The 12,193-nt window shown below is 32.6% G+C and overlaps 2 protein-coding genes across 2 annotated transcripts; both read left to right on the forward strand.

Moving 5' to 3' along the window:
- Positions 1 to 403: 403 nt before the first annotated feature.
- LOC131020831 (protein TILLER ANGLE CONTROL 1) lies at positions 404 to 4,142 on the forward strand. The gene is made up of 5 exons (XM_057949871.1): positions 404 to 522; positions 615 to 651; positions 738 to 1,306; positions 2,023 to 2,191; positions 3,885 to 4,142. The coding sequence occupies exons 1-5, from the start codon at positions 517 to 519 to the stop codon at positions 3,896 to 3,898; spliced, it is 795 nt and encodes a 264-aa protein (XP_057805854.1). The 5' UTR covers positions 404 to 516; the 3' UTR covers positions 3,899 to 4,142.
- A 2,397-nt stretch (positions 4,143 to 6,539) lies between these two features.
- LOC131020832 (cytochrome B5) lies at positions 6,540 to 10,113 on the forward strand. The gene is made up of 3 exons (XM_057949872.1): positions 6,540 to 6,808; positions 9,524 to 9,590; positions 9,691 to 10,113. The coding sequence occupies exons 1-3, from the start codon at positions 6,722 to 6,724 to the stop codon at positions 9,948 to 9,950; spliced, it is 414 nt and encodes a 137-aa protein (XP_057805855.1). The 5' UTR covers positions 6,540 to 6,721; the 3' UTR covers positions 9,951 to 10,113.
- Positions 10,114 to 12,193: the final 2,080 nt, after the last annotated feature.

Below are 12,193 nucleotides of genomic sequence, written 5' to 3' on the forward strand. Positions count from 1 at the left end.
GTAGCATTTATTATTTTGATTCATGCAAATTTAAAAACAAGTAAAAAATAAAATAAAAGAACAAAAAATGGTAAAAAATTTGGCATTTAAAATTCTCAATTGCTAATTTGTGTTATACTACTCAATAAATTTATACAGTCACATTGTGGTCAGTCATAAACTGATTAAATATAAAAAATCTCCATTCATTTAAAATTCTCGATTCAAAATAAAAAAGGATTATCTAGTTTATTTTGTTCAAAAATTTAAAAGAATGATATTTTTTATTCGACCAGTTTATAAATATCCACAATATAAGTGAATAACATTAGAGATTTTCACACTCGATAATAGAGGATTCTAAAATACATTGTTGGTGCATGTGCCACCCTCCGCAGAGGATCCTTGCCCCCAAACAATAGAGACACGTGGCACCTAGTTAGACTACCCTAGTCCCTACTGCTCTTTTCCTATTACTCTCTAACCTTCTCCACTGCCACTCCACTTCCTCTGCAAAATTTCCAACCAACGACAAAAATGAAGGCAAGTTTTCAATCAATTGCATTCAATTTCAACTCCTTTTTGATATATTCATCATGTTATCTCACACGCATTTTTTCTCTGTCTATATATAGATCTTCAATTGGGTTCACCGCAAGTTCAATAGCAAAGGTGCCTTCTTCCCCAATTAATCAACCCCTCTTTATTTTATTTTTATTTTATTTTTTGAATTGATCTGATCGCGATCGGGCATGCAGCGGAAAATGCGAAGAGAAACGGCGACGAGAAGAAGCCTCCGGCTGAGGACGAATGCGACGACGTTTTCGAGCGCTGGAGAGGGGGGATTCTGGCCATCGGAACATTCGGATTCGATCCGTTGAAGGATAAAAATGAGGAACTAATCACTCACGATTACTTCGTGGAGGATGACGGCGATCATTCCTCCGTCGAAGATGACGATCACGGCGACGGCGACGGCGACGGCGAAGGCAATCCTCTGGTTCTCGCTGTTCACGATTGTAACGCCGGGGAACTGACGGAGACGGAAACGGAGACGGAGACGGAGACTGAAACTGAAACTGAAACGGAGGAAAATGACCAGGAGCTGCAGTTCGGGTTCGAATACGTGATGATGAAGAAGAAGGAGCGAATCACTCTCGCGGATTTGTTCACCGCGGATTCCGGCGATCGCGATCCACGCGCCGGCGCCGCCATTGCGAAGGATCGGACGTTCAACGAGTCCGATTTGGTGAGAGAGAAGTCGAGTCGCAAGCACGCGCTCTCCTTTACTGCTAAGAACGCTCGCCCCATCCACAAACTCAATAAGGTGAGTCTTTTTTGCTTTTGTAGTATTTATTATATTTCGTGTTTCACTTTTATCAAAAAGAAAAATTTAAAAAAAAAATAAACGTAGCTCAGTTAATAAAACGTTTCTCTCTTATCAATAAGCTGAATAATAGACCGTGGCGAAGCTGGAGGGACTAGGCGGGCTAAAGCCCGCAAAATTTTCATTTTTCAAAATCTATGTATAAAAAAAAAAAAAAACTGAAATGAAAACACGCATGAATACCCAAACAATTAAGATTACTTTTTATTCTTCAGTTATTTGTAATATATTGAAACTGTCAATTATTTACTAAAAAATATGCTATTCAATCATAGAATCGGTCGTCTTCAGGTATGTCTAATGTGGCATTCCCTCCTCGGAAAGGAGGGTGGTTTTTAAAACGGAAACAGTTAACTCGTCAAATATCTATTCTAAGTTATTTGTAATGTATTGATACTATTTGATCTATGAAATGACTTAAGTGCTATTGCCCTCGAATTCTTGTACAAGTTCAGCCCCTTAATGAAAATTCATGGCTTCGCCACTTAGTATGAAAAAGTTTTGGTATTATATCTCATGTTTCACTATTATGAAAAGAAAAGAAATTAAAAGTGCATAGAAGATTTGGTAGGACGTAGACGTAAGTACTATTATCAACGAGATTGGTTGCTTCTGATTAATTAATTAATCAATAAATTAATTGGCATGTAAACTAGCTGATGCGGAGAATGTTGAGAAGAAAGATCCATCCCGACGTGGGGCCCATCAATCCTAATGTCGCGGCGTTGAATAACTATAATTGTGATTATGATTATAATTACAATTATAACGATAAGTGCCGCGGCGCGACTGACGACTACGCTTCGCTTCTTCCCACTAATCAAGGTGCGTTTTCTATGCTACCGTTTAACGATTTTTGTATATCTTTAAACTCGCATCTATTTTTTTCACTTCACCAATGTTGCTATTTTGATTGCATAATTAAATATATGCAAACCATTTCCCTCTCTCTCTCTCTCCCTCTTTTTGATAAATTTACAATATTAAATAAAGATATTAAACTGCGCCACAGGGACTCGAACCCAAAATCTTTGACTTTAGGAGGCATTAAGGTCTTACCGCTTGGCCAACACACGCACACTACACAACTTACTTTTGTTATACATAATGTGGAGTAAGTATCTCTATAGCTTTTTAATGCACACATGTCACTCGTAGGCTGTGGCAGACTCGGATTTTTTACTCCGTGAAGTTCAAATAATCATAATTTAATAAATTTTGAGAAGATTTTTAAATTAAAATTACAAATAAATAACTTCAAATTTTAGATGGATATGATCATGCTATATTACTCTTGAGAATTCCGCGAATTTGACAATAGTGTCATTGATGAAATCAATCATGAAAATAATTACTAGTTCATAATGAAACATGCATTAGAATCGCATGTAAAATTGAATAGAGGAAAATAAAAATAATTTTTCCAAGTTAAAATAGTTTTTTGAAATGATTTAAAATAGTGAAAATAATGGGGTAATCCATATGAGGTTGCGTTTACTTTGATGGATAAATTTATCCATTAAAAATTATGGATGACAAAAAATTTTGCCTTTAAATGTCTTCTTTCTATTTCCACATTTTACAAAAAAGAGAAATTCACCATTTTTTCTTCCTTATTTTCACTTCAAGGATGAATAATATTATCCATTTATTTTTTAGTGGATAATATTATTCATCCTTGAAGTGAAAATAAGGAAGGAAAAATATTTTTGTGTCAAATGTTGGAAAAGAAATGAGACATTTAAAGGTATAAATTTGTGGTATCCATCATTTTCCATGGATAAATTTATCCATCAAAGTAAACGCAACCTTATGAGATATCGATCCCATCCGCGACCAAGGGCTTGGCTCGACTATAAGAGGACGTTTAATATTGAAGACTAGCATTGATAGATAAAAATAATAAGGTTAATTCAAACTTTGGAATATTCACAGGCCCTTAGTAAGTTAATTTTGCTTTATTCATATTTCACCGAAGAGGTGAGATTAAAAATATCCTAATAATAAGGACTAAAATGCTCAATTTTGAAAAGTAATTTTTGTACTATATGAAATAATTGGAACCCAACTCTAACCTCTAAGCTATACGAACAATAAGTATCTATGAAATAAATATCTACATGGAGTAATTCAAAAAATATCTACATTGGAGTAATTCAAAAATATCTACATGCAGCAAAAACCACATGTTGTGCGCTTTCTTTTTGTTTGTCGATATTGAGAATTGATATAAGTGGTCCTCTTTTTCGGTAATTTCCTTTTAGATGCTACCCTTCAAATTTATTAAATATGATTAGTCATTATTCATAGATTCCATATGTTTGTGTGAGTATTTCTTTTTCTTTTTCCTTTTTTCCATTGATTATTCTCCTATATATATATATTGATGAATGATCCAACATTTTTTTATACTATCACAACAATGCTTTGTTAATATTTAACAGAATAAGAATTTAACAATGATGTTGACCTATATATGTTGTAGTTATTTGAATTGTTGTATCATATCTTATTGCAGACACCATTATATGATGATTATTTCGTGAATGATGTGATCTCTTAGACAAGGTGGGTGCGACCGTGTTTCATTTGAAGAATTCTTGGCTTTCTTTTTTAATTAGTAGATGTTAATTAATGGTTGAACTCTCGGATTATAAATATTTGTTTGATTAGATGATGATTGATGCGTGTATGTATTCTGCTATCTGTGTAATTAATGTACGACTCCATGAGGTTTGGATTGTTATTATTGAAGTTGAGGTTGCCCATGTTTCAACGTTTTGGCTACCTCACTCGTGCATTTAACAACACACACACACATATATACGTATATCAGAGCCGATCACTTACTCATCGTGGGCAAGAATAACATGCCCACCACTGTTGTGGCAATTGTAATTAGAGTAAGATAATTTTAATTAGAGTTAGATTTATTAATTCTCCTTCCTAATTAACATTGTCACATCAGTAATGGGCACGTTATTCTTGCATACGGTGGATAAGTGATCGGTTCTCATATATATATATATATATATATATATATATATATATATATATATATATATATATATATATTGGGATTGCACTTCACCTATAAAGTATCTACTGTTTAGTGATTTTGGGTTTGGATTTCAAATGGAGCACAATTACTGGATAATTGATTACTACGAAAATGCAATTATATACGTTAAGTGTAAGGTTCTTAATCTTTACATTAAATGGGTCTATACTGGAACTCAACCCTATATATAGAGAGAGATAACAAATTAAACTTTGCATTCCATAACAACTAGGAATCATGCTTCTTAATTGTACTTACACATGCCATAATACTTTTGCACATCGGATCCCCTGTTTTGGTGTCTCATTTGGTGCCCTACTGTACTTTCAATATTTTGTATAGTTTTAATAACTTTTTATTTAATTTTAATTTATATTTTTTTGAGATCATTAATTAAAATTCACTAATTCAATTAGTGTCTACACTTTTTTTGTATTTATTTTCATTTTTTTAATTAATAATTGATTATTAAGATTAATTAATTCAAAGTTAGGCTACATACTTTTTTAAAATTTAATTTTCTAATGATAAATATTAGTAATTTGGATTAATCATCTAAGTTTTTTTATAATAAATAGTTTTAAAATAGTGAAGTTAATAGTGTCTTTTGTTTTAAAAAGTATAGTAGGATACTTTTTTTTGATAAATTACATAAATAAATAAAGAAATTTAAAGACCGAACGACTAAAAATTCGAACCCAAGATCTCAGGTCTTGGACTTCCTTTATCTCAATTTTATATCAAACAGACCCTAAATTTCCTTTTTGTCGTGGTGGGCTTATACGCACGTGAGCATAGCCCATAGCGGATCGACAAATTATTTTGAATTAGTTACTGCCTTTATATATATAGGCTAAGCCTACCCCTATTATATATGTGCCTAACTTAACTTAAAATCAAATTAATAAAGTACAAGGCTTAGTAATAGCTAAACAAGCTTCTCAAGAAAAAAAAAAAAAAAAATCAGTTTTAACTGATCATTTATTTTTGGAGAGTTTTTAACTGATCATTATTTAAACATTTTCAAGGATTTTAGAGTGTTACCGAATTTTGAAAGTAAGTGATTTCCAACTTCTAGTAGAATATGTATTATAGATGGTATATTTATAATAGGGAGAGTTTTGTATCGAATAAATTTACTGATCGGAGATTCATCAAATAATACACCACGCGTAAAAATTATGTCGAATAAATTTACTGATTAGAGATTCATACGTCATCGATGGAACTTGAGCTAATAACCTCTTGAAAAAGAGAGATTTTGGTGCCTGAATTTCACTGCTTGAGCTGGGCTTTCTTGTGAATTTAGATCCAAATCTATTTTAATGGGATATTAATAATTTTTTTTTTATGCTCGATTGTGTTTCGATATAGGACAAATGGTATGAATCAAGACTACCCCAATTGATATTATGAATTTTTTTCAATTAATTGTCTGTGACATGTAAATTACTTCATCACTATTCATTCTCTTTGGAGTAATTACATATATTCATATCTTTAAAATAAAATTGTACAAACAAGTCAAGTATATATCTCTTAGATCACAACATTACAGATACAAATTTATATCAAAATAAAATAGCAAGTCCAGCAATTAACAATTTTTTATACAACAAAATTGCATATTCAAAATTGACGTGCTCGTTGAATTCAAAGGGGCAACACACGTCCATTACAATCGAGGAAAAGACAAAAGAAAATTAAATAGAAAAACACCAACTTCTTTGAAAACAAAGCTATTTCCAAATAATAATAAAAAGTCTTCAAGTCAAACTTTGACAACGTGCAACAAAATTCATCTTTACTCTCATTGCTATCTTTTTTTTTTTTTTTTTAATTAACAATATTAAATAGAGAAATTTAAAGACCGCGTCACAGGGATTCAAACCTAAGACTTTTGATCTTAGACATTAACCCGTTACCGCTTGGCCAACACAAACACTAAATTTTCTAATTACTTGAATTTTAGCACACCGAAACTTGGACTTTAATAAGCTACCATTGCTAATTAAACTTTAATTATGATTAATAAATTTAAACTGAAAAATAAAAAATAAAACATTGTAATTAATATTAATATTAATGAGCCTAACTAATAATAGGTGTGGCTTAATTAAAGAGGCCCAACTTTTTTTATAAATAGACTAGAAGACGGCCGGGTGGACCAGTCGAATAAATTAATCCACACAAGTAATAATAATAAGAGTGTGATTTGGGAGAATTAGTTAATTATTGCATCTCTTCTCTGCTCTTCTCTTCTCTTCTCTCGAGCTTTGGTTTAATTTGCAGAAATGGCAAAGGCGGAGAAGGTGTTGGGATTTGAGGAGATGGCCAAACACAATAAGAAAGGAGATTGCTGGCTTCTCATCCATGGCAAGGTTACCTTATTTTTATTATTATTTATTATTATTATTATTATTATATGCTCTATTTCATCTTCTTCCCCCCCCCCCCCCCCCCACCTCTCTCTCTCTCTCTCTCTCTCTCTCTCTCTCTCTCTCTATATATATATATATATATATATATATATATATATATATATATATATATATAGTTGGAAGAATATGAGTTCTGTGTTTTACTTTCTAGGATCAAAATCATGTAAGAATCCCCCCTCTTCTTTTTCCTTTAGTTTAATGGTGTGGAAGGATTTTTGTTGACCTAAAAAAAAGTCCATATTTTGTGTTAAGGTGGTCGGAATAATATTTATGAAATTGCGCACCAAATCCACTTGAGATCAAGTACATTTATGGGGTGTTCGGTTTGAAGGATTAGATAGGATTAATTTTACGATATCTTGTTTGGTTGGGTGAATGTTGTCCGATATTAAATTTTGATATAGTGCCATGCAGGAGTAGTCTTGGATTATGAGTAAATTAATCTCGGACCAACTCAATCTCGAATAAATCTCGGGCCAGTTTAATCTCGGCAACATCTCACTTTTAATTTTGCGACTACTAATTTAATCAACTAGAGTATATAATTATTTTTCATTGTTTAATTTTATTTATTTTTGAATCAATAATAGGTTGATAAATTAAAGTTATGATATTTTTTGAAATTTAATTTTTTTGAAATAAAAATTAAGTATAATATTATAATCAAATTTGTATTTTTTGTTTAGGGATTTGTATTTTTTCTAAATATTATTAAAATAATATATACTAATAATGGGATATGGCGTCGCACACAAAATTACAGGAAGTTGAATTTCATCTCAACCACGACAATTTTTTTTTTTTTTTTAAATTACCTACCAAATCAAAAAGGGAAGTTACCTAGTTGTTTATAGAACTAATGTTTAAAATACAAAAGGGAAATTACTAATATATTATGTTAAAACAAGTTGTTTAAACATTGGATGATTGAGCTCGTGAGATGTAGGTAGCTAGAAAATGATTAAATTGTAATTATATTTATCTTGGGAAATGATAGAAATTATATTCTTAGCTAGTTTCTATTTTTATTTTTTTTTAATTCAATTCAATTTTCTTTAAGCCCACTTTTGTTGAAAGAGAGCATGAAGGACTCCTCTTTTTTTATTGATCCTTTTATATGGGCCCTTATTTCAACCAGCATGGGCCGGTTCCGACTGACCCGGAACAGCTGGGCCAATTTTTGGCCCATAACCTGCCTAAACCGCTTAAGCAAATTGATGGGCCGATTATGCTCTATAAGTTTTTATTTCTTGACAAAGTTGAAGTATGCATGCATATTTAACTAAATCTAAATGAGGCACAGGGCAAAACAAAAATAAAAATCATATATTTTCAGTGGACTAACATGATTTAAAAGAATTAATAACAATAAATACAAAATTAATAAAAATAAAAGATGAAATAGGAAGAGTAGTAGAATTATTTTTGTAAAATTATTGAAGCTTACAAAATTATGAAAAAATATGTTAAAATTGCTTAACTTATTTATTTTTACTTGGGGGAGGAGTAGGGATGGCAGTGGATCTTGGACCCGGTCCGGATCCGTGGATCCAGATCCGTTTTTACGGATCTGGATCTCAATTTTTTGGACCCGACGGATCTGGATCTCAATTTTGAAAATGGATCTGGATCTGGATCTTGAAATTTTAGATCCGGATCCGGCCCAGATCCGACCCGTGGATCCGTTTTATTTTATATATATTTTTTATATTTTATATTTAGTTTACTAATAATATTAACTAAATTAAAAATAATAAATAAATTATATTCAAAAGAATAAAAACTAAAATTAATTAGATAAAAGTATTTTGTGTTATATTTTTCATGATGGAAATTAGATGTTGTTGATTTTGTGAAATTTTTTTAATTTAATTTAATAATAGTATATCCATGGATCTGGACCCGTGGACCCGATGATCTGGATCTGGATCCAAAATTTTCAGATCCATGGATCTGGATCTGGATCTGGTATATGAAAATGGATCTGGATCTGGTATTAGCCAGACCCGGTCCAGATCCGGCCCGTTGCCATCCCTAGGGAGGAGGAGTGGTGGAGTTTGAACACTAGACATCGTTGCTCGCAACCCGAAGTCTTGCACCGTTTGGATGTCCCCTTCGAGATATGAATTGGAGGAAGTTATTTTTTACTGTTTATAAGTTGTTTAGGAGTTTATTCTGTGAAATACTTTTCAACAAGTTATAAACTGTTTTGAATAATTTATAAGCTCAGTCAAACACCCACTAAATCGAATCGAACATCCAATTTTAGGGTCAATAAGAAAACATTGCAATTTCTTTGAACATAGATTAAATTAGAGCTCAAATTGGGAATTTTGAGTTTTGATGTATGTTTTGAGGTGATCATCTTGGCAACAGATGATAATCCACTGTGTAATAAAATAACGTCGTTTCAATCATGGTTTGATGACTTATACTCCTTCCGTTCTGTAAAAGAGTATCACTTGGAAATAACACAGGTTCTAAGAAATGTTTGGTAGATAATATATTGAATGGAGAAACGGACCCACACGTTACTTTTTAGAAAAAAATGATAATGTATTGTAGATAATTTGTGGTATAATAATCCAAAATGAAAGTGATACTTTCTTATGTAACGGAGCGAGTATTCTAACAGCTTTTTTTGCGCGATCTCAGGTTTATGATGTGACGCAGTTTCTCCACGAACATCCCGGGGGAGACGAAGTCATGCTAAACGTATCAGGTGAGAGCAAAACAATCAAGCAGTCTTCAACATTTGGCCTAGAAAAAGAGAGCATTTAAAATGAGGTTTAATTTGATATGTTGAGATTAATTATGTGTAGGGAAAGATGCATCTCTAGATTTTGATGATATTGGGCACACCACTTATGCACAAGGGCTTATGGAGGATTTCTTGATCGGGAAGATCGACGTGACCACGCTTCCTAAAGTGGAAAAAAACACCATCCATGATAATGCTTCTTCTTCTTCTTCTTCGAGCAAGCAATCCGACGTCGTTTCATCACAGCTCTTGATCTATCTCCTCCCCCTCTTGATACTTGCGGTAGCATTTCTTCTTCGTTATTACTATAACAAGGAGTAGAGGCTTCTTCTCATTCAAGTGTTTGTGTTTGGTATGTCTTTGAAATAATAGGCACCAATATTGGCCATGCATTCATACGTTTTTGTTGTTGTAATAACAAGACTCGTGTGTCTGTCTCTTTTGTAAGATTGAGTTAATTAGGGCGATTTGTTAATGTTGGCAAGTGCAGAAAGCATTGTTTTTCGATTCGAATATATTAGGAGTTAAACAAGAATTCTCATCACAACAATCTAAACTCGAGAAATAAATACATCGAAAAGAATAACTATCAAGATTCAAAAATACAAATTCTAGTCGACATCAAGCGGTGCGAACTCCTGTATGTGAACAGTGAGGTCTAGGGTTCAAACTGCACCGCTCTCCCTCTCCCAAGTAAAAAAAAAAGAGTACAAATTTTAAATAAGATGAAAAACACTACGATTTACGTGGTTCAGATCTTCATATATAGATAAGCTGATAATCAATTGAGCTGAACATCACATCAGCTACAAAGCAACAAACTAATTGATATTTGACGGTGGACACTAACATTAAACCTTCGAGCCTCGTGCATTAATCGCTCTAGGCCAATACGCGCACACAAACAATTGTAGTTTTGTCTCTAGAAGAGTTCATAATTACTCAAGTGGTCTAATTTGCATAATGGGGGAATATAATACTATAATACTCCCTCCGTTCCCACGAATCTTGATGCATATTTCTTTTTGGACCGTCTCACAAATCTTGATGCATTTATAAATATAGTAACAATTAGCTAAAAAATAAGGGTTCTTAATTATACTTAATTATCATTTTTCTACTTTATTACCTACACACTTAAAACACTGATCTACAATTCCTTAATTCTCGTGCCGAAAACAAAAGCATCAAGATTCGTGGAACGGAGAGAGTATTACAAATATGCCATCGAATACGAGTTTCAATCAGATATAGGCCTAGTCCGACGAGTCCTTATCGGTCACCGGTCAACAGAAAACAAAATATGCTACTATATAGTATTAGCTACTATAAATTAACAACTTTGGGTAAAGAAAAGGGGGAAAATTAATAAAAAGGGAAGATTGACCATATAATAACATACTCTATGGACATAATATTCCTTAGATTAATGTGGAGAATTGTTCATCCCACTTGGGGCATATATGATGATACAACAAAGACTGAATCCAAGATTATGTTAAGATATATAAATATTGTGAGTGGCTATCCTATGATAGAAACTAGATGTGCTCATGATGAGTCAGTGGAAGAGTCATCAACTAGTTATTGATGGAAACTATTACTACATTACATGGCATAGTAATCCAATATTTTGTAGATTGAGCAATTGATTACTTTTTGTTTCTTGAGAAAGAGAGAGGTGTGTGGGAATTGATGAGTGATCACTATTGAATGGGAAACAGCAAGTCTCTTTCCCTACTGTGTGAATTAGTACAATTAATACATGTGTGCGAGATTCGTGGGATATGCCACACTGGTGAATCTGTGGGTGGCAGAGGAAATGTGGTAGTGACAACAAATGAGTTGATAATTGGACTAATTTTTACTTGATTTCGTGTCTCAATCTTGTTAGATTTGAGTGGAAATGCCTAATCTTTAGTGTTTGGATCGTTGATCTTGTGAAAGAGCCCGATCCCGGTCCCGACGATCTAATTTTTTTGGACGGTTCGTACAGTTTGTTTTTGGACTCGGACAGTTATTTGATGGGCGTAGTTGATTGCTTATAAGGCTGTGTTTTCTTTGGTTGTACATTTATCATGAGGAAACGAGGGAGAAGAAAAGATGGGAAAATATTATCCCCATCATCTTTTTTTTATCTCATGTTCTTTAAGGTGGAAACATAATTATCACATCAATACTATAAAGAAAATATCATCACATCAATCCCACGTGATAATATTGTCATAAATTGAAGTGAACTTAAGGGGGAAAAGGCCGCTTGATTTTTTTTTTTTTCCCATCCTATACAAGGAAAATTATACTTTCTACACAACATGTGAAAATTGTGGAAAAATGATATAAAAAAAGGGATTATAGCCAAAAAATACACGAACTTTGATAAAAGTTGCAATTTTCACCTGAACTTTCAAATTAGCCAAAATATACCTGAACTTATATTTTTTGTTGTAAATTTCACCTGAACTTGCAATGATTGAACTCCGTCGAGGTGAAATTTACAACAAAAAATATAAGTTCAGGTATATTTTGGCTAATTTGAAAGTTCATGTGAAAATTACAACTTT

This window comes from Salvia miltiorrhiza, chromosome 4 (genome assembly GCF_028751815.1).
Source record: "Salvia miltiorrhiza cultivar Shanhuang (shh) chromosome 4, IMPLAD_Smil_shh, whole genome shotgun sequence".
NCBI classification, from domain to species: domain Eukaryota; kingdom Viridiplantae; phylum Streptophyta; class Magnoliopsida; order Lamiales; family Lamiaceae; genus Salvia; species Salvia miltiorrhiza.